Source organism: Chanodichthys erythropterus, chromosome 3, assembly GCF_024489055.1.
Source record: "Chanodichthys erythropterus isolate Z2021 chromosome 3, ASM2448905v1, whole genome shotgun sequence".
NCBI lineage: Eukaryota > Metazoa > Chordata > Actinopteri > Cypriniformes > Xenocyprididae > Chanodichthys > Chanodichthys erythropterus.
The window spans coordinates 181,099-205,411 of NC_090223.1; the positions used below are offsets into that span (position 1 = coordinate 181,099).

Below are 24,313 nucleotides of genomic sequence, written 5' to 3' on the forward strand. Positions count from 1 at the left end.
AAACATTAACGTTTGGCTGGAAAATGAATGTCATAAAGATATAACAACAAATTATGTTGGGTGTAGGAACTTCTTCCTGTACTGTTCAGATATGTGAATCCTACGTCAATGTGATTTTGCATGTGATTCTGGATGGAAAATTACCAACACATGCGCACCTCACCTTTCTGGAGCTCCACCTTCATGAAAACTGGTTGGAAAACAACCACACCCTCTGAGGCTTTTTTTTTTTTTCGTAACCACCCATAGATTTTTATAGTGTACAGCTTATCACCAAAAATTGTCCTGTGAGAAAAGCTGGGTAAGTTTTTACATTTTTAAATAGATCCTACATATTTTGTATAATCCTTTGTCTACTCTATAGCAAACCAATCAAAGACATCATTTCTTTGTTTTTGATAAAAACGATAAATAGCTTGTTTGATAGTGAACATCATTGGGGGCATTACAGATATCTAAAATATAAAACACAGTGTATAGTGTTTAGTTACTTGTGGGTGCTAAGCCTGAACTTTGCGAAAGCTGTTGGTGAGACCGAATGCAGTCGCATCAAGTTCATACTAAATATTATTTTTGTATTAAATACAAATTTTTGTTATTTATTTTACACAAAACACATTTTAGGATGGCCTATACCTGATAAAACATTCTGTATCTTTGTTTCTGCCTTTATTACATGTATTACTGACATAATACGGAAATTCTGGAAAATGAAACGATAGGCAGCTTGTAAAAAAGAGAGAAAGAGAAAACAGAGTTCACATTGTTTCCTTGTGACCAGCCTGTCAGGCAGAACCGGTTTTTCAATGACATTTGAGTTCTCAAGCAGTGCTAGTTTTCATCTTGTCATGTATATGAGTTGAGAAACATGTTTAAGGAAGTGCAGTAACTGCATTTCAATTTTATACAAATATACTGAACCCAGTGCACCTGCAATATAAGATTTTGTTGTTATCAAATTATGTTGCCAGTCTATTTTTTAAATATATCGGAAATATAAAAGTGATTTATCTAAGAGACGCATACAGTATGTTTTGATTTTTTCTTTTATGCAGGACTGTGTCCAGTCGACTGTGCCTCATCCACTGCACACATTCTCAACTTTTCTGCCAGGTTTGTATGTTTGATGTACCTTAGACTTGTGTCATTTTGAGTAGTTGCTATAAAAACTATATTGCATGTGCAATTTAAAGTTAGTCACACTGAATGAAAAACAAAACAAGTCATAAGTATATTTCTATATTACGAAGTAAATTTTTATATTATACCCTAACTTTCTACAGATCAAACTGAACATTGTTACATGAAGTTTATGTGAAAGTTACATGAAGGAAGAACATTGATTTTGTAGTTTGAAATGACTGAAATGTGGTTCTAATCAAATAAAAAGTAAAAAACAAAAAAAAGTAGCAGATACCAAAACATATCAAAAGGCCTAGAATAGGATTCACTGATATTATTAAAATATTGCAATTATTATTGTAATCTAGGACAATTTCCACAACACCCAGCCCGCCCCCTTCCTGAACCAGGTATGATTCATAATTCACATGAAAGTTATCTAGTCATTCAAATCCAAATACTCTGTTTGACAGTCAATTCTTCTTTACATTTTTTTTTTCTGAGTGCAAAAAATATATAGTAATAGCTTTTTTTTTTCTCCAAAAATATTCTAATTCTAATGATGATCTAAATAATAGAGCATGCAGCTGAATATTTCCTTTTAAATAATTAATCAAATAAAAGCTATGGTCTTCTATTACTAAATGTTCATAACCAAATCATTATAAAGAATTAAATTGTTTGATTTTTTGTTTGTTTGTTTGTTTTTTTAATGTAGAACAACTTTAAGAAGTCTTGAAAACAGTTTGAAGCATGACAAACAAGTAAGTGCAGAATAGCGCCATCGCTGTTCATTTTGAAGGACGGGGTGGGAACAAGGGAACTGGTGCATTGAGTCTTTTAGCTATAAACAAAGAGATGGATGTGCCATTTCCCAATTAAATGTTCATTTTGTTTATGTATGTATGTATGTATTTCATTTTTGCTGTCAGTTGCTACTCACACTGTGCATAATTTATATCTAATGTTGCCCTCTTACTTCTCCACCTAGTAACACTTAGGCCTAATCATTAACATTAAAGTTCCTCAGCTTATGGATTTCAGATGTAAAATATATTGTTCTCATTCTGCTATATTTGTACATATGGCCATAACCTCTACATTGGCAATTATATCATAAACATATGAGTATTATAAAATCTCATCCGACCTATTTTTTTCTATTAGATCCCCTGAAAAAATCAAGCAGGAATTTTTGTCATTCATTAAAGAAGGTAAGGACAAGTTAAAAATGTCTTAGCTTGGATAAGCTGTTATATTCTCTTGTTTTACCAGCATTTTTTTTTTTCTTTAAATATCTCATGAGGAGGTGAATTCTCATTCAAATAAGTGTAATGAAAAGAAAATATAAACATTAAACTCTTTTAAGATGGCTAGTTGTAACAGAAGGATTCATGAGATTTCAAGCTGCCATCACTCTCAGTGTTTGAAGCTGTAATGGACCATGTGCTGTTCACTGACAGACACACTGCGTTAAAGAAAGAATCGCCCGCTGATCGACGACAATGTTGTCATGTTTTGGAGACTCCCATTTTGTAGTAATGGGACTGTGTAGAGCACGTGCGCAAATACTGAAAGCAGATCTTGACCAGTAACAAGATCTGTGGCATTTGCACAGAGCGTCTATACAGAGTATTACTGTAAATTGAGAGAGATTCCCAAACATGCCTCTTACATTCGGAAGAACCTGCGATCGCAGCAAACCTCGGCTAGAGAAGACGCGTCCCACCTGGATCAGCACTTGGACGAACATGAGCTTCTCCAACAAACCTTCATAAAGAGACCAAGGCATCAAATGGCTCAAGTGGAAGAAAGGTGACCCTCAGTACACTTAATATAAATGACTGACGTCAGAAACACACAAAGCATCACATTCACTGGTGTTATCATATGTAAATAACACTTGGGCTTATTTCTGATTACAAATGAATTTAAACAGCACATACGGTTTCAGTATTATTCCTTGTCTATAATGCTGTTCAGTCAGATGTGTGAAGCGGTTCAATAATAGAAAGAAAAGAACAAATGAATCTCAAATTGGAGAGCAAGAATAGGATCTGTCCCTGTTCATGGAGAGGGAAATGCGGATGAGAAGACATTGCACAAATCTCGTGAATATCATGATGTGTTCTGGACTTATTCACTGGCAGATCCATCAGGATTCAAGCGAGAGTGTGAAGACTTCTCTTTTGAGGGACGAAGAGTCACAATCAAGACAACGAGCGTGAGATGATTTATCATATGGTTAATAGGATTCATCCGTACCTCTTATTCCTGGACACTTTACAAAACTTGAAATAAAATTGATTGATAGAGATTCATGAAATCTGTGTGTAATTTACATTCTGTGTACAAAAGTTGAAATAAACTCACTGTTGCACACTTGCTGCATACTATAACACCTCATAAATGTCCTTGTCTACATGTCATTTCTGTTCATTTCTAATCTGTTATTAACTACTAATAATTTGGCTTTAGATGCCATGGACCTCAGTGGGATTGCAAACTTTGTAAAGCGTAATCGTGACGTGAAGATCCCACTCCTGAAACCGAGAGGTTCTGCTCTGAGAATTTGTGGGCAGGAAGGAACCGTGTACGAAGGGGATGAAGAACAGCTTGAAGCCTGGAAAGATTATTACCTGCCAGAACGGACGGAAATGGAGGTGATTGGTGCCATTGATGACTTCCCATGTGACGCGTTTGGTCTGCAGTTGGTGCTTCTGTTGGGTGAAGATGGAAGGGTGTTTGCCTACGAGGATGAGCTTTTGCACCTCGTAGCCGTGAATTTGAGGGACCTGCTCCAATGCCAGATGGTTTTCCCTGGAATGGAAACCTTCAAGCTTGGAGAATGTTTTGAAGAGCCGGTGAGGTCATACGCTGTACCAACATACATTTATAACATTTCAGTGAAGAAGAGGTTTGAGTAACTATGTCTCTGAGCAACAGTGAATTCATAGATTTGAGATTCATTGACTCCCTCATAAAACAGTTACTTGATGCTAAAAAGTGTGTAAAGCACAGATAAAAACTATGATAAGTGTTGTGACACAAACACTGAACAGTCCTGGTGCTGCTGGACTGTACTGGAACAGCCAATCAAATTCAGGTATCACTGAGATCAAGTCATAAGATGAAACCAGAATGATGAACATTCATGTTCCAGATATTTTGAAGTGGTTAGATAGTCAATATCTATATATCATGTTGACTATATTCAGTATTTAAGCATATTCATAAGTTTGTTTCACAGACTGCAGAAGAATACCATGAAATGATGGAAAGTGACGAGGTCAAAGAAATGAAGAAATTACACAAGGAGTTCAGACAATCTCTGGAGCATGAGTTTCTAAACACACAGAGCTGTAATGTAAGATTACAGATTGGTCTTTTACATTTATTTATTGTCATGAATACATGTTGTGTAATAATAGTAGCCAAATGTCAATGTTTACTAAGTTTGACCTTTGACCTTCCCTTTTTTTCTTTCTTTTTTAACAGGTTCATATGCAAAAACAAGTGTGTTCAGAGAATTTCACTTCAAGCACAAAACAAAGAATTCAAGAACATTTATTAATGTGCAATTGCAAGGTGGAGATGTCAGGGTCCTGCTCTCACAGTCTTATCTGTTTTGTCTCGTAATGTTTCTTTGTCTTGTGCTTGAGCTCTGTCTTTGTTTGTGTTGGTCATATGCTTCCCTCATCCCACCTCCTTATTTCTTGTTACTGTGACACCCTAAAGTATTTTGGGTATTGTGTTTGGGTATTGTGATTGTGGAAGAAAAAGTTTATTTTTTATATACTATTTTTCATATTGTATTTGTCAAATGTAACAGGAAGCTGAAAAATGTCAGGTGTAAATCATTGTTTATTGGTGAGTGAGATCGGTACTCTTATTTTGAAAATGAGCTGAGGACTCCTCACAATTGCTGGGGATTATGTGCGACACGTTTGCTCCCGTCTCCTCAATTTTTCGTATTTTAACAGGTGTGGCTTTTGTGTATAAATGTTCCGGTTTATGAAGATATTGAAAATGCGTAGATCATCCGCCATTTGTGGACACTGTGAAATGCATTTTATTCATACAGGCTTCAGTTTAGGTTCAGGTTAGGATGTTCTTTATGTGTTTATTCATACTATATGTGTGTTTGGTTAATCAGAGTTCATGTGTGACACAAATGTCAATGCCAGTTTCTCAGTTGGTCACACCAGCACAGATTTTGCACCTCTTATTTTTCTTTTCTTTCTTTCTTTCTTTTTTTTTCTTTTGGGTGGGGCTACAACATGGGATTAATCAATGCATGCTGATGAATAGTTGTCTTAAAGGAACACTCCACTTTTTAAAAGTATAGGCTCATTTTCCAACTCCCCTAGAGTTAAACAGTTGAGTTTTACCATTTTCGAATCCATTCAGCCGATCTCCAGGTTTGGCGGTACCACTTTTAGCATAGCTTAGCATAGTTCATTGAATCTGATTAGACCGTTAGCATCTCGCTCAAAAATGACCAAAGAGTTTCGATATTTTTCCTATTTAAAACTTGACTCTTCTGTAGTTACATCATGTACTAAGACTGATGGAAAATGAAAAGTTGCGCTTCTCTTGGCTGATATGGCTGGGAACTATACTCTCATTCAGGCGTAATAATCAAGGAACTTTGCTGCCGTACCATGGGTGCAGCAGGAGCAATGATATTACGCAGAAGAGTGTTCCTTTAATCTGCATACCTTAGTTTTGCACTGATGTAAAAAGACTGACTGTGGCATGATACCTCATGTTGGCAAAATGTTTTAATCTTTTAACTATCAAATAAAAATTCTATCAGTCAAAAACAGAATGGTCTGACTTTGTGTTTGTGAAATTATATGCTTCACACAAAAACCATGAAACAAAAGTAGACAGGCGGAATGTGACGCAAATTCACTCTCTAACAGCAGGTGGCGCTTATGGAAGAGCAGTGATACAGTGTTTCCTTGGTTACTGCTGTAAACAAAACAGCACTGCGCTTATAAATAGCTACTTTATTGAGGTAAGATGAAAATAAAATGCCACTGAAGACAGTAACTTTCAACCACTATAATGTCAGGACTGAATAGAAGAATTAGTTTTATTTAAAGCCATTTGATTAGCTGAATGAATGTATGCAGGTATATTCCATGTATATATGCAACTCCTCCTTTGCATGGTCAGACTTGAAGACTTTGCCCATTGGCCTCTATCCATCATGGCCTCCTAATCACCCCCATACACTGATTGATTTCATCACTCTTGTCTCCTCTCCACCAATAAGCTGGTGTGTGGTGGGCGTTCTGGCGCAGTATGGCTGCCATCCATCATCCAGGTGGATGCTGCACATTGGTGGGGGTTGAGAAGATTCCCCCTTCAATATGTAAAGCGCTTTGAGTACCCAGAAAAGTGCTATATAAATGTAAGGAATTAATTATTATTATTATTAAGACATTGTATGCATCGATGTTAACTATGTTGTTTGTTACTGATGCTGTTGGGGATTGCCCCACTGAATGGCGGTTCTTTAATGGTCTTAACCACTTCAGCACTCTGATCAGGGAGTAGGAGTCATCATATCTTTTCCACCTTTTATTTCGTGCAGGGTTTCACCATATACACATATTATGCATTGGAGGTAGTTTCTGTAATTAATTAATAAATAAACAGTAGTAAATAACTAAATATCAAACAGAAATATTCACATAATGTTGTATAAACGAGTAAACTCGCTAATTAACAAATATAAAAGCTCTTAAAGTATGACTAGCAGAATAACAATCAAGTAAACAATATATAAGAGCATATAAATAACTTGAGAGACATCAACAGCGTCCTCATTGTTTTAAAGTATAACAAATATAGAATATATAGAATTATAAACATACTTAAACTAAGTATGGTCATAGCAATACAAGCCGCGATGCTAACGGCACTTTCACGTGCGTTTCACATGACCAACGAATAATCAATGATCGCAAAACACCCGCGGCTTAATGTTAAGAGATCGTCTCGGTATTATAAACATCCAGTATGACAAACATATAATCAGGAAATAAACTTACTTTGTCAATAACTTTGTCCTGCAATCAAAGATGATGCACGGGTGGAAAATGCGTCATATACTGACGGCTCCGTATGCACAACGGAGTATGCGTCACTTACGCCAAAACTGTATTCACTACGACTTGCGTAATACGTTATTTTCATATGTAGAATAATTACTACAAACCCTTAACAGATTCAGAACACAGCAGCAGATAATACAGAAAAAAACATAATATAAAGAATTCACAACAGATGCTTTTAACCAGTCTCAGTAAAGACCATTATATCTTTATTGGTCAAATCGTCCCAAACACTTAAAGAATCCATTTTATTTATCAGACTGTGCACATGAGCAAATGTTGGTCCCGGGTTGGGGTGGACATTACCCGATAGTAGAAGCAAAATGAAGACTAATTATGTTCTCCTCACTGGGCCTTCAGACGAATCTTTACAATAGGTGAGTGTCCTAAGTAGTGAAACTCTCCTGTTGCCCTATATGTCAACAGAAAACACCACTACAAATAATATGACATACTTACAAGTTGTGATCCATAAACAACAGACCGTCCCAACAACATGGGAACAGCAGCGTCTTTCAGGAGAAGCTGTTGTGCATAGCCTGCATTGTATTCTCTTAGGTTCTGGAAGCTGTTCTCTGTAAAAATTTGCAGAACAGACAAACGTTAGGATTATAATGTTCAGGAATAGTGTTAAAAATACATCTTAACCACTCTAAGTTCATCTACCTTAGGACAAACTTTTTTCTGGGGTGGAAAAAACCATGACAACACTCTTCATCTTCTCTAGCACAGCTCAACCAGGCCTCACCCCCTTTTTTGCAAATTCTGTGGGTGGAGATTATTTAAATGAGTAACATTTTGACTTCACAAGATCCAGAAAAAACACATAGTAGCCCAAATGAGCCATTGTAGTTCTTGATTCTGTGGATTCTGTTAAATAAAATATCTCCCTTTGGAGTGGATTTTGAGCTTTGTAACCTTGCAGATCTTTTTTATGCTCAAACAGCAACATTATAGACTAACTAAAGATGAAAAAGTTAAAAAGCATTATATGACCTCTTTAACACTAAGTTTCTTTGGGTAAAAGCTCTTTCATTGTAAGTTACCCTTGTGTGTTCCTATAACAATTAACCTTGTTAGGCTCATCTTGTCCAACCTTGTTAGGGTCTACCTGTCCGCTAGACCCTATCCCCACTCACCAATTGTCTACTTATCTCACACAGAACAACCTCCTTGACAACCACCAGTCTGGCTTCAAGAGTGGCCACTCGACTGAGACTGCCTTGCTCTCAGTCACTGATGCCCTGAGACTGGCACGAGCGACTTCAAAATCATCAGTACTCATCTTGCTGGATCTGTCTGCTGCTTTTGACACAGTCAACCACCAGATCCTCCTGTCAACCCTCATGTCGAAGGGCATCTCGGGAACCGCACTCCAGTGGTTCGAGTCTTACCTCTCAGGTAGGTCCTTCAGGGTATCCTGGAGAGGTGAGGTGTCCAAGTCACGTCATCTTGCTACTGGGGTACCTCAGGGCTCAGTGCTTGGACCATTTCTCTTTTCCATCTACATGTCATCACTAAGATCTGTCATTCAGGAACATGGTTTTTCCTAACACTGTTATGCTGATGACACAGCATAACTTCACTTCAACTCAACCTTGCAAAAACGGAACTGCTTGTGGTCGGTGCCAACCCAACACTTCATCATAACCTTTCAATTCAACTTGGGTCATCAACCATCACTCCTTCCAGGACAGCCAGGAACCTTGGAGTGGTGATGGATGATTATTTAAGATTCACAGATCATGTTGCAACAATGGACTGGTCCTGCAGATTTGCTTTGTACAACATCAGTAAGATTAGACCCTTCCTATCGGAACATTCCACACAAATTCTTGTCCAAGCTCTTGTTCTATCCAGACTGGACTATTGTAATGCTCTCTTGACTGGACTTCCAGCATGCACTGTCAAGCCTCTACAACTGATCCAGAATGCTGCAGCAAGACTGGTCTTCAACGAACCGAAGAGAGTGCACGTCACTCCTCTCTTCATCAGTCTGCATTGGCTGCCAGTAGCTGCTCGCATCCAATTCAAGGCTCTGATGTTTGCCTACAGAACGACCGCTGGCTCTGCACCACTATACCTAAACTCACTACTTTAGACTTATGTGCCCTCCAGAAGCTTGCGTTCTGCAAGTGAATGGCGCCTTGTGGTGCCATCCTAAAAGGGCACATAATCACTCTCACGGACCTTCTCCGGGTCTGTTCCTGGCTGGTGGAATGACCTGCCATGCTCAATCCGAGCAGCTGAGTCTTTAGCCATTTTCAAAAAAACTGCTAAAGACATATCTTTTTCGTCAGCACTTGACCCAGTAAGCTGTAAGCACTTATTTTTATTTATCTTTCTCCAATTTCTACTCTTTCTATCTGTGTATTTAAAAAAAAAAAAATCCTTGCTGATTTTACTGATTAAACTGTGACTTGACACAGCACTTACATACTGTTGTACTCATGTTGATTTTATTGCTTCTACTATTTTGTCAGTTGTTAAATGCTCCAGTGGCCATGGAGCTTGGCCCACCATGGTCACCAGCATGGCCAGTTCTGATGGTCAGTAGCCTTGTGCTTTCAGTGTCTTCCACTCCAGTTGTCTTCCCTTACAGAAAAAACACATGAACTTCACATGTGATCACATGTTTTCCACATGTGATCACATGTGAACTTATATGATCACATGTGAGCAACATGTCACCACATGTGAACAACATTTCACCACATGTGAACAACATTTCACCACATGTGAACAACATTTCACCACATGTGACAACATGTCACCACATGTGAACCACCACATGTGAAAAACATGTCACCACATGTGAACAAAGTTTGAACATAATGGAGCAAGTGGCACATATGGAAAACATGTTACTAGCCTATAGGTTATAATGTGGAGCACATGTGGAATATATTTTCACATGTTGTAATGTTTTAATATGTGAATTGTGTTAGCACATCACAAATACTGTACATTTTCAGCTTCAGAAAGTTCAGACAATTTTACTGGATCTTTTAATCTTGTTTAAAATTGATATCTATGTTACAGTTTTTCTCAGTTGCTTTTGTGCATTTCTCACATCACTATTTACATTTGCACAACAGTTAGTTCAACCACCACAACATTTAGTCATTTGTGCACATCACAGTAGCAGTTTCTCATTCCTTCCAACAAATTGCAAATGCTTTTGGACATGCATCAATTGCTTTCATACAACTCTGCTGTTTTATAACATTATCAGTTGCTTATGTCATGTCAGTCAAAATTAACTATACTTGTGAATGCTGAATAGTTATTCCATGTAAAACTAATAGTCCTCATTTCATTGCCTGAGTCATTACATACAAAAATGTTGAACTAGTTGTGATGTAGATGAAATTATGAGGCCAGAGAGGAACGTCTGGAGGAGCATGAATGATTACAGTACTATGTATGTTGTATGTTCAATTCCAATATACTGCAATACTGTTTACAGATGTGCACAGCTCTACCCAAAGGGAGTTTATGCTTGTTGTAAATAAGGGTGCATTTTTAGCCCGCAGTGTGAACAAATTAGAATTGCAAAGAGCATATACAGTAAAAATATGAAACACATATTCAGTGTCTTGTACTCAGTTACCTCATTAAATACAGTAATGTGTAACTTTACTGTATTTTTCGAATGGCTGTGCAAATAGTATATAGTGCTGTCTTGAGCATTTTCAGGTAGTGTCAACAAGATCTTACTTTTTTTTGCATTGGAAAACATTTACATGCTGTCTACCATCATGGTCTTGCTGGTGATGCTGGTCAACCAGCATGGTCTTGCTGGGGATGCTGGTCTACCATCATGGTCTTGCTGGGGATGCTGGTCTACCATCATGGTCTCGCTGGTGATGCTGGTCAACCATCATGGTCTCGCTGGTGATGCTGGTCAACCATCATGGTCTCGCTGGTGATGCTGGTCAACCATCATGGTCTCGCTGGTGATGCTGGTCAACCAGCATGGTCTTGTTGGTGATGCTGGTCTACCAGCATGGTCCTGCTGGTGATGCTGGTCTACCAGCATTTTCTTGTTTTATTTTAGCTCATTACCCAGCTAACAATGACCTGCCGGTCCGCCAGCGTTTTTTGGGCGGCACAAAGTCAGCGGCTTGAAACGGTCGGACCACCGTCGGCACACCATCGGCAAGCCGACCAATCTGAAAATGCCGTCAATCTGACAGCGTTTTTTGGGTGGCACATCACCAGCGGTTTGCCGCTGCTGGGCCACCGTTGGTACACCAGTGGCAAGCCGATAATCGGTCCAGTTTCTACTAAGCGCTTACAGGACATCTTTTTTGATAAGTGTGTATTTATTTTATATTATTTTTACAGTTAAAAAATCTGAAAGTCTGAATAAAAAATATTAAGACTGACTTAATATCTATATCAAAAACTTGGTATAAAAAAACTGCCTATGGGCACGCTTTCAAATAAAATAACGTGGTTGAATGTTTGTAAAAAAAATAAATAAATAATTAAGTTATAAAAGTTACACACTTATTAAGTTATAAAAGTGCCACAATTGTCCCACTATGCTGGGGTGGCATTTTGCTCCTATAGGGTCATAAAACTACAAAATGAGTTTTAAATTCATGATTTAATATTAATGAGATTTTTTTTATGTAATGTTTTAATTCTAGATGTTTATTTATGTAAGTGCTGCATGACTGTGACGCGTTTTAATGCGTGTGCGCGCCGAACCGCTTTCAAACACTGGAGCGGCGCAGAGTTGCCATGGAAACGGAGAAACAACAACTGACAAGCAGCAAAAACAGCAGCCTCTCGCTGTTGTTTTCACTTCTTTCAGGTGAGTTTAGTCGCTAAAATCACACGAATAACACACACAACTGTTCTTGACACTTCTCTAACATGTAATTGACACACTTATGTTGAATATTTACTTTACAGAAACAGTTTAGTGTCTTCGAAAAACTCCGTTATCATCTCCGTTAGCATCCCGTTTTCAGAAGAGGTAGGCTAACTCTAACGATCGATTTGTTTATAATAGTTTAGGCTTTTAATCACATCTTTATGTGTAGATGATGTGTAGAGGTTTATGTGTAGAGGTTTTGATAGTTTTGTAAAGGTTTTGCTGTCTATGGGTGATTAGAAGCTGGCTAATTTATAAACGTAAATGTAGCCTACTGTTAATCGGTGACGTAACTTGCAGGGAGCACAAGTTTTCAAAAGCGTTTTGATCTCTCATGGTAAACAAATATTGATAAACATTGTTCTGTGATTTCAGCAGCGACAAAATAACCCCTCTACAACAGAGGGAAAGCTCAGAAGATTTCAGCATTTCTGAAGGAACCTGCTGACAGGAAGGAAACACAGGTGAAACTCACCAATTAACTCCATATCCATTTTTTCCACAATATTTTTTACCTATACCATGCATCTGTTATTTTCTTCTTTTATTTCCTCAAATTTACAGTTTTTATTTATTTAATTTGTTTTAAGAAGGCTTTGACATCCAAATGTAAGTGACACTGTATGAGCAATATTTAATGAATAAGTAAACAAAAAAACATAAATTCAGTTTATGTGTATTCTTCTTTTCCTGCTGTAGCTTCTTTTCTTTTAATGAACCTGGCATTGAATAATAATATTGTTGGCTCTGTGACAAATTGTTTATGTTCCTAGATCCTTCCCTGTTGATGCCCTGCACCATAGCAGAGTTGGAGCGGATAAAAAAGTTCCTGTCGGACCAAATGACTAGTAAGTAAAGCCTCTTAAACATACACTAATGTTCAAAAGTGTGGGGTCGATAAGATTTTTAATGTTTTTAAAGTATCTTCTGTTCACAAAGGCTGCGTTCATTGGATCAACATACAGTAAAAACAGTAACATTGAAATATTACAATTTAAAATACTTTTTATTATGTGAATATATAGTAAAGTGTAATTTATTCCTGTGATCAAAGCTGAATTTTCAGCATCATTACTCCAGTCTTCAGTGTCACATGATCCTTCAGAAATAATTCTATTATGCTGATTTGATGCTCAAGAAACATTTCTAATTATTATCAATGTTGAAAACAGTTGTGCTGCTTCAGTTTTTTTTTTTTTTTTCTCAGGATTCTTTGTTTAATAGAAGTTAAAAAAGAACAACATTTTTTTGAAACAGAAATATTTCCTCTCACTTTTGGTCAATTTAATGCATCCTTGCTGAATAAAAATGTGAATTTCTTTAAAAAAAATTTATATATATATATATATATATATATATATATATATATATATATATATATATATATATATATTGACCCCATTAGAGTACACTACAGTTTATAGGTTTGGGACCAACAAATCCTGTGGGGAAAAAAAATAAATAAATAATAGTGACCAGCATACCAGCACAAGCATCCCATGCTGGTGGTCACCAGCATACCAGCACCAAAACACAACATATGCTGGTCACCAGCATACCAGCACCAGCATCCCATGCTGGTGGTGACCAGCATACCAGCACCAAAACACAACATATGCTGGTGACCAGCATACCAGCACAAGCATCCCATGCTGGTGGTCACCAGCATACCAGCACCAAAACACAACATATGCTGGTCTGTGCTGGTCACCAGCAAGCCAGCACCAAAACACAACTTATGCTGGTCTTGCTGGAATGGGATGCTGGTGCTGGTATGCTGGTCTATGCTGGTTTTTCCAGCAGGGCTGCTGTTCCCCGGAATGCTGTTCACCTCTTGCACCTCTTGTTCGAGTTGTTAGTTCCGCAGTCGATACGTCAGTGACTGACTCTGATGTGGTCTGGGCAGTGACAGCCCAAGCAATGCGATGCGGTAACGGAAACAGAAAAGATTAGTTCATTTCTCGAGTCCTCGGGTCCGAGTCGTTCGTTCAAGTCCCCATAGGCTGAATACAGAAACAGAAATGATTAGTTCAATTTTAGTTCAATGATTAGTGTCTCGCAAAATATACAACATTACATTCGGATTATAGACTGTATATTTTACTATATTTAAGAATTATCATAAAATTATCAAAATAAGTCTGCAATAAACATCTGAACAAAAAGAAAGTTCCATCTTGTTTGTGTAAGAATATTTTTATTGTTAAATGTGGTGTTTTTATTATTTAAATTATTTAAAATAAATATTATTATAAACGAGGACTCGAGAGATGAACTAATCATTTCTGTTTCTGTATTCAGCCTATGGGGACTTGAACGAACGACTCGGACCCGAGGACTCGAGAGATGAACTAATCTTTTCTGTTTCCGCCAGTACAGACTGCATATCCGTGCCCTAATATGGAGCTGTGACTTGATGAACGAACGACTCGGACCCGCAGACTCGAGAAATGAACTAATCTTTTCTGTTTCCCGTAGTATGCTTATGAGATGTTGCGCATGCGCGGTCAACACAAAATGAATGAATCGCTCTCTGAGATGACTCGTTGTCCCGAGTCATATTTAAGACTCGTTCAAAATGAACGAATCGTTCATGAACGACACATCACTATTTTACGGTCTATGCTCGCAATGCGGAGCCAGGCGAAAATATAAACGCGCCATTTTATTTCTCCATTTAATAAACAGATAGGTATTTGTTGTAAAAGAAATACAGTTACAATTTCAAGGATTTTCAAGCACTTTATCCAAAATTCAAGCACTTTTCAAACCTTGAAAACACATCATCAAAATTCAAGCACTTTCAAGGATTTCAAGCACCCATACGAACCCTGCATATACGTAGACATAAATAGAATACTCTGAGTCAGATACAAATCTTTATATGCTATGTTTTTACCTCACTAGAAATCCTTAGAGTCATTAGAACTCCCATTTTGGATGGCTTCTAGAGGGCATGCTGTAGGTGCGCACAGGATATGATTGGCTACTACCAATATAACATATCATATACGATCCTGAAATCCATAAAGAAAATAAATAAAACTTTACTTTATCAGGATAGTTTACTTTATTTATTAAGTTTACTTTATCAGGATAGATGTTTGCACTGCCCTAATCTGATTGTTTTACTATCCCAAAACAGGAAACCTGCTGAAGGAGACACAGAGGACTGAAACGACATTCCACACATTCAGAAACTCACAATTCATATTTTTATATTTGGTTTTGCTTTTTTTGTTTTAAAAATTCATATTCACATTTGTATTTCTAATGAAATTAAATAAAATAATTGTTTATAAATAAAGAATTGTAAATAAATTTGAATTGTTTGTTTTAATGTTGGGAAACATGGCTATAGGCCCTACATAAGAACATGCTATCATTTTCTGTTGTTGTTTTGTTAGAAATGATTGTTGATGGGTTTCAAATGTTATTCCAAGGATCGCACATGGGAATGTACATGTTTCACATGTGATCTCATGGTTTCACATGGGAATATACATTTCACATGTGATTACATGGGTTTCACATGGGAATTTAAGGGTTTAACACGTGATCACATGGTTTTCACATGGGAATATGCGTTTCAAATGTGATTACATGGGTTTCACATGGGAATATAAGGGTTTAACATGTGATCACATGGGAATATACATTTCACATGTGATTACTTGGGGTTCACATGAGACTTTATGGGTTTCACATTCCATCACATGGGTTTCACATGGGAATATACATTTCACGTGTGATTACATGGTTTTCACATGGGAATGTATGCGTTTCACATGGCTATTTTATACATGTTTCACATGTGATTTCATGGGTTTCACATGGGAATATACACATGTTTACATGGGTTTCACATGGGAAAACATGGGTTTCACATGTGTTTCACATGGGAAAACATGTGTTTCACATGTGTAAATGTTCCAAAAGCACACATTTCCCATGTGAAAAACATGTGATCACATGTGAACACATGTGCTTTTCACATGTGATCACATGTTAAATTTCACATGTGCATTTTGTCACATGTGATCACATGTGCTTTTCACATGTTTTCACATGTTAAATTTCACATGTGCAAAAATCACATGTGCATGTGGTCACATGTGACCACATGTGTTTTTGCACATGTGAAGTTCATGTGTTTTTTCTGTAAGGGTGCTGCTGTTCATCCTCACATTACAAGCTCATGAATCACCATATTTGTGACAAACATCTCAGGAAAGGAGACATATTAAACAATTAGAGAGGTTTAATTAAGAAAATTAGTAGAAATCATTCAAAATGAACAAAGATGCTAAAAACAGGAATGAAAAGACAAGATATGAGAATCAGCAAATCATCTTCATCACACAGAACAGAGAGGATTTTACAAACAGTCTGTCTGGATTTAATATTATATTTAAAGCAGTTTATATATGAAGCACAAGAAAATGACATTCAACACTGTAGGAAAATATCCATCAAACCATATAAATGAACATAAATCTGGCCTTTTATTTGTAAAAGATATTTGAATCTAAACGTGATGGTGTCACTATTTCTTCAGGGAGTTTTTCTCTGTTTTCTGAGAAGAAGAAAATCAAACAATGATCAATCCTCTGTGAGTTTCTGCTGTTTTAAATCTTGTTTCAGATGGTCTCCAAACTCAGCAGTATTTTATTGTAATATTGTAGGCATCTCTATTTCCTCGGGGTGCTGCGAGTCCTTCCTCCCTGCAAAATAAAAGCATGGACTGACCTCTCGTATGTGTTTTTACCATGATTGATCCAGATCAGATGAGTGTGAATCATCAGATTGTGTGAAGCTCAAACTCACCAGCTCTTCTTGCACAGATGATCTGAAGAAGAATCACAGTGGGAGCAGCAAACACTGCCATCTCAACAATCATCACAATCACTGCAGGAAACATGTGTGGAAGAAGAAGAAGAAGAAGAGAAACTGGACATGACTGAAGTCAAGGGGATTCAACTATGAACAGTTATTGATGAAGCATTTCCAGACTGACTGATAGTTTAATGGTGTAAAGCTGTCAGTAGAAATGAACGTGTCGTACCTCTGAATAAAGATCCAGCAGTCACACTGACTTCAGTTTCTGATGCTGTGTCAGCTGGACCTGTGGATCACGTCTGTTAGTTCACTTCAACACATCATGACACATATAAGTGAAGTGAGAGACTGATGATGTGTGACAGTGATCATGTGATCATGAACCTTGTGTAGGAGCTGCTGCTGTAGTTTGGCTTGATTTCTTCTCAGAGTTTGAGCTGCTGACTGGAATCAGAAGATGAATGTTCAGATGTTCATCTGTAGGACATTAACATCATATTTTACAGTAGTAATAGTTGTTTCTCACCTGAATACTTGACAGTGTATCTGACTGAGGTCTGGAGTTGATTTCTGAGAGTAAGCTGACATCTCCACTCTCTGTTGTCATCTTCATTCAGGAGTGTTGTAGTCAGAGTGATGATACAGTGATCTGATGAGAATAATATCTGATATCTGGAGTCTGTCTTCAGATCAACACCAGCCTGATTCACCCACAACAGCTGAAGACCCTCAGAACGAACCCAATCATCACAGGGGGATCCAGTATCTGAATACAACCGACAGGAGAGAGTCACAGAGCGACCTGGACTGATCTCAGTCTGTGAGGATGATGATGATGATGATGATGATGATGATGATGATGGAGAGACTGAAACTAAGACACAGGAAACAATAATCAACTGAGTTTAAAAGGAAAATTTTAAATTGACCACATAATCATAAACTCACCATGAAGAACATGCAGATAAACATAAGCATCAGTTCCTTGTTTTCCTCCATTCACATATTGTCTGCAGGTGTAAGATCCATAATCTTCTTCTGTGATGTTCTGTCAGAGAGCAGTCAGACCCCAGACTCAGTCTCTCATGTCTCTCTGAGTCTTTCCTCTTTATCCCATCATAAATCAGTTCAACTGTTGAATGTCTGAATCTGTTATAGTAGGTCCATGTAGTTGATTTGCAGTCAGAAAGTGCATTATTACAGGACAGACGGACATTTTCACCAGAACTGATGAACACATGAGCATCATTCACTCCACTGGACCCTGAAACACAAGTACATGTAATGATCATAATGCTATATATTAATAAATGAAGGTAAAACATACCAGCATAAAAAGCAGAAGATTCAGATCATAGTCTTTTTTCCTCATGAACACAATCATCAGACTCTCCAGAATAAAGTGTTTTTCTTGAAATCTCTGAATATGAAGATAATTGTTGATCATCAGATGTTTGAGTGACTCTATGTCCAGTATCAGGAATAATACAGTATGATCTGTATGTATCAATACACAACTCTGAGATCACAACGTGAATGTGTGCAAGAATAAACTGAGCATGTTCAAATCAACTCTTTCCAGACTAATTCCACTAAATGTCTTTAGAGAAAATCCAGATTTCTTTACCTGTGAGAAGTGAAGAGAGAATGATCAGTCCCAGCAGACACAGATCACACTGATCAGCCATTTTCTGTTTCTCTCAGTCTTTCTCTTCTTTATATAGTTATATAGTTACAGTTCTTCCTCTAAACACTGTCAGCTCCTCCTGTGTGTCTGAACTTCCTCTAGTCTGACCGACTAAAGTGTGAAATCCTGCTAGACTTGATATATGTATATATAGTGACACTGTACCAGTGCATGATGGAGAAGTGTTGCTTGTCTTTTTCATTAATGCTCAAATGTAATTTACAGCACATTTAAACTGTAATAGGAATGTCCCTCAAGATCATCTGATGGTGATGTGCCCTAATAATAACCATAACCATAACTATAACCATAACCATAACTATAACCATAACCATAAACATAACCATAACCATAACTATAACCATAACTATAACTATAACTATAACCATAACTATAACCATAACCATAACCATAACTATAACTATAACTATAACCATAACTATAACCATAACCATAACCATAACTATAACTATAACTATAACCATAACTATAACTATAACCATAACTATAACCATAACTATAACCATAACTATAACCATAACCATAACCATAACTATAACCATAACTATAACTATAACCATAACCATAACCATAACTATAACCATAACTATAACTATAACCATAACTATAACCATAACCATAACCATAACTATAACCATAACCATAACCATAACTATAACCATAACCATAACCATAACTATAACCATAACCATAACTATAACCATAACCATAAATATAACCATAACCATAAATATAACCATAACCATAACCATAACTATAACCATAACCATAACCATAACTATAACCATAACCATAAATATAACCATAACCATAACTATAACCATAACTATAACCATAACCATAACCATAACTATAACTATAACCATAAATATAACCATAACTATAACTATAACCATAACCATAACTATAACCATAACCATAACTATAACCATAACCATAACCATAACTAAAACCATAACCATAACTATAACCATAACTATAACTATAACCATAACTATAACTATAACCATAACCACTAACATGAGAGAGATCAGGCTTTGACAGGACAGTGCTTGTGAAGCTTGTTCTTCAGTGTGATAAAGTTCATATTGTAAACCACACTGGCTCAACACACATCTGATCTGAACTCAGTCTATAAGGATGTACTTTTGCACACGAGAACATTTACTGTTAGTTTCATTTCTTTATTTTTAAATTTCCTGCATGCAGTTAAATTATAGAAATAAAATCATTAAATTATTAGTGCTCAAACAAACTCTTTATTAAAAGTCACTGGACTACATAAAAACAAGTTGAAACGACGTGTTCGTCCAAACACCATCCTCAGTTGTAAAATCACAGGAAGTGAAGGACCTGCTGCAGTCACATGACCAGCACACAAATAGAAGTCACATGACTTAGGTTAACCACATAGTAGATGGTGTTCCTCTGCGCTTATGGTAGAGCCTCTTCTCCTCCCGCGGTGGAGCACACTGACCCGTCCACACAGCGCCGTGGCATCGTTTCTAAGACAGCGTTATATACGTGAGTCACATGATGTCTCAAACCCCTCCTCTGTTCAATGAGGGACGCTCCACCCTCACATGAATGGCACATGAATCTCCTTAGTTTTCTCTGTCCAGAATCCTCCCCTCATGGATGTGAAAGCTGTGTTTCTTTTGGTGTAAGTGATGTAAACTGCTGAGTCCTGCCCTGAAGAGCTCGTCTGTGCTGATCCATGTGTCCATAAAGTGGCTGTTTTGTTTCCCGTATGGACAGATCCTTGCATTCCTCACTGCACTTAAAGGGTTAGTTCACCCAAAAATGAAAATTATGTCATTTATTACTCATGTCGTTTCACACCCGTAAGACCTTCCTTAATCTTCAGAACACAAATTAAGATATTTTAGTTGAAATCCGATGGATCTGTGAGGCCTTCATAGGGAGCAATGACATTTCCTCTCTCAAGATCCATTAATGTACTGAAAACATATTTAAATCAGTTCATGTGAGTACAGTGGTTCGATATTAATATTATAAAGCCACGAGAATATTTTTGGTGTGCCAAAAAATAACAAAATAATGACTTATAAAGTGATGGCCGATTTCAAAACACTGCTTCAGGAAGATTCGGAGCATAAATTAATCAGCGTATCGAATCTGCTGATCGGAGCACCAAAGTCACGTGATTTCAGCCGTTGGCAGTGACACACGATCCGAATCATGATTCGAAAACAGAGTACTAAAATAAACTATTTCAACTTTCTGTGCGCTTTTTTTCACATGGGAAGTCAAAGTGTGGATCTAAACCACTCACAAGTACAAATAAGACTTTAAGACTTTTATGGCCTTAAATTTTAATCTAGCCTTAAAACTTTTAAACTAGTGGATAATCCAAGGCACTCGAATCAAGTAAAAAATTATTTTAAAAAGCCTTTATTTCATCTTGACTAATTCTTAAAAACAGGTGACACGTACAAACTGCACACGTTTGCGGCTGGTATTGCCTTCGTCAGGGTGTGAGTAACAAACACATTTGAGTTCATTTTGAGCAGCAGTTAATTAGTCTAATGAGTTTCACCTGATTGAGCTACACAAGACAAACAGAAGTGAGGAAACTGAGGATTACATATCAAATTATATCAAACACTGTATAATCAATATATTAGTAAAGACTCAATGAATATAATCAATAATATACATAGTATAACTTAAATAACTGAGGGGAAAAAAAGTCATAATCACAATTTTAATGTCACAAATCAATAAACATTGTAATTTATATTTCAAAAGAGGAAAAATATCACAATTTAAATAATGTCACATCACAAATCAATAAACCTATATATATATATATATATATATATATATATATATATATATATATATATATAAATAAAAAATAACATATGTTAGATTGAGAAAATATTACAAAAAAGGTACAAAGTCTAATTCCCCATTTAAGCCTGGAAATTTAGTTGCTTTCAATGTATAGATCCAGAAAGACTCTGTTTGTAGAAGCTTATTAACCCTATCACCTCCTCTGATTGACCTACAAACATGTTCTGTGCCGATTATCTTCAATGTTCCTGCTACCATTCCTTATAATGAAGAGCCATAGGATATAAAGGGTTACAGACTCGAATTGCATTCTTATGTTCTGCTAATCTAATCTTTAATTTCCTAGTAATCATCCCTATAAAAGCAACCAAATGGACACTCCAACCAATACACCACAAATGAAGTATTACAATTAATAAATGATTTTATTTTAAAATCAAAGCCTGAAGTTACATCTTCAAACATGTTAGTCTTAACCATATTGTCACAGTGATTACAATTGCCACATCTGTGATTTCCTGCACTCGGGCATTACCAAGAACTAGAACACACAGATCTCATGTGGAAATCGGACTGAACTTTCTTGTTGGTGTGAACAGGAGTTAATGGATCCCAATTAACTAACAAAATGACTTGTACATAAGACATTTTGTTCTTCAGCACATAAAGATGATCTGCTTACCATGATCTCAGACTGTGGTGATGTGGTTTCTCCACTGCATGGATCTTCATGTGTATCTTCAGGTGAGTTTTACAAGAGAAACTCTTTCCACACTGATCACACGTGTGCAGCTTCTCTCCAGTGTGGATCCTCTCATGTGTTTTCAGATCTGCTGACCGACTGAAGTGAACATCATAAAATTGAGACTTGCTGTGATAGACAACTGCTATAAAACATTCAGATCATTTTGATGCATTATTATAAATTAATTTCATATGTCCCTGAAGCTTTCTATGAATGCGGTACATTAATCTTCTGATTGTACAGAATCAGCTGTTGGTCCACTGACAGAGTCCAGCGGTCTGGATGAAGGTATAATGCGTGTCATTTCAGCGCTCCTGCTAATCTGATTTGATAGGTTACATTATCTGTTGTTACTTCATCATCTGAGGTATCTGACAGGACTTTTGTGCATTGGACTTTTGTATGAATAGACATATGCTGTGTTTAGATAATTCATTCAGATTGACCTGTATGATGCAGTTAGATCATTTACATGTACAGTTTATCTAAACGCCCCATAATAACAATAATACAGACATCTAAACGGCCCATTTCTAAGATAAAACTGATTTTTATTACTACATTTTCACTGTTGAAGGATTCTTAAGAACCACCTTTTCCCTGTATTGTGGTTGACTCATATAGTTATATGTCTGATCGACACCAACGCCTTGATGCTTGTGTAACCGAAAGTGTGAATGTGACGTTTAAACGGACACGAATGAAGCGCGCGCGCAGCGCTTTACGCTGATGCAACTTGTACACAAACAAACAGAGAAACTGTGATTCTGATGTGTTTATGTAATAAAACTGTCACTGATATCTGTATGATTGTTAATGCTGAATGCCTGTTTATCAGCAGCTTCAGCACACAGAACTAAAGCAGAACCTGAGAGAGAGAGACTTTTACAAAACACAATAAAACACTGGATTTCTTTGAGATTTATAGCCACCTTGGAGCAACATTATAATCAGTAACTAAAGTTTAAAAAAAAGTGAAATCATAATCAACCACCATTTTAATTCTCAGCTGTTTTCTCTCACAAATCATCATTTGACTCAAGAAGGATCTGATAAAGAAGATCTTTGGTGAAAAATCTGCTCATTTCAGCATTGTTCAAACATGCTACTGTAGTTTACCTGAATTACAGCAAAAGAACAATGTCAAACATTTCCTTTTAGTTTGGGTGAAAGAATCTAATCCATCAGAGATCCAGTGAAGTCACAGTGCAGTAGCTGTTGTCAGGCAGTAGAGGGCGCTATCGTGCTTTACAGACACGGCAGAAGAAGAAGTCATTAATGTGAAACAACACTGGAGATAGTTTACGATGGAGAAACCAAAGATGAACACACATTTGCCCAGATTCAAAGCGTGATTATTCTTATACTTCAGTGATGAAGTTTTATTTGCTTATACATTTTTGTTTGTTTATTATAAAAAGAACAGTTAATTTAAATACATTTAATTGATTACAAAACTGCCTACCGAGGCTTGATTTATAGTGTTTTAAAGGTGCCCTAGATTGTGTTTTTAAAAGATGTAATATAAGTCTAAGGTGTCCCCTGAATGTGTCTGTGAAGTTTCAGCTCAAAATACCCCATAGATTATTTTTTATTAATTTTTTTAACTGCCTATTTTGGGGCATCATTATAAACGCGCCGATTTTATGCTGCGGTCCCTTTAAATCCCGTGCTCTCCGCCCACAGAGCTCGCGCTTGCCTTAAACAGTGCCTTAACAAAGTTTACACAGCTAATATAACCCTCAAAATGGATCTTTACAAAGTGTTCGTCATGCATGCGTCATGCATGCGTCGGATTATGTAAGTATTGTATACTGTTATAATGTTTACTTCTGATTTTGAATGAGTTTGATAGTGCTCCGTGGCTAACGGCTAATGCTACACTGTTGGAGAGATTTATAAAGAATGAAGTTGTGTTTATGAATTATACAGACTGCAAGTGTTTAAAAATTAAAATAACGACAGTCTTGTCTCCGTGAATACAGTAAGAAACGATGGTAACTTTAACCACATTTAACAGTACATTAGCAACATGCTAACGAAACATTTAGAAAGACAGTTTA

General features: G+C 36.8%; 1 protein-coding gene, 1 long non-coding RNA gene and 1 pseudogene across 2 annotated transcripts; 2 read left to right on the plus strand and 1 right to left on the minus strand.

Moving 5' to 3' along the window:
- The first annotated feature begins 246 nt into the window (after nucleotides 1-246).
- Nucleotides 247-5,751, plus strand: LOC137007992 (uncharacterized). Its single transcript, XM_067369767.1, has 8 exons — nucleotides 247-301; nucleotides 1,056-1,113; nucleotides 1,491-1,532; nucleotides 1,841-1,886; nucleotides 2,290-2,336; nucleotides 3,601-3,986; nucleotides 4,373-4,489; nucleotides 4,621-5,751. The coding sequence occupies exons 4-8, from the start codon at nucleotides 1,876-1,878 to the stop codon at nucleotides 4,759-4,761; spliced, it is 702 nt and encodes a 233-aa protein (XP_067225868.1). The 5' UTR covers nucleotides 247-301; nucleotides 1,056-1,113; nucleotides 1,491-1,532; nucleotides 1,841-1,875; the 3' UTR covers nucleotides 4,762-5,751.
- Nucleotides 5,752-11,990: 6,239 nt separating this feature from the next.
- Nucleotides 11,991-15,719, plus strand: LOC137007998 (uncharacterized). The gene is made up of 5 exons (XR_010892737.1): nucleotides 11,991-12,075; nucleotides 12,177-12,240; nucleotides 12,514-12,602; nucleotides 12,912-12,986; nucleotides 15,284-15,719. It is a non-coding gene; the product is annotated as an uncharacterized lncRNA (long non-coding RNA).
- A 1,220-nt stretch (nucleotides 15,720-16,939) lies between these two features.
- Nucleotides 16,940-18,665, minus strand: LOC137014589 (uncharacterized; annotated as a pseudogene).
- Between the last annotated feature and the right edge of the window lie 5,648 nt (nucleotides 18,666-24,313).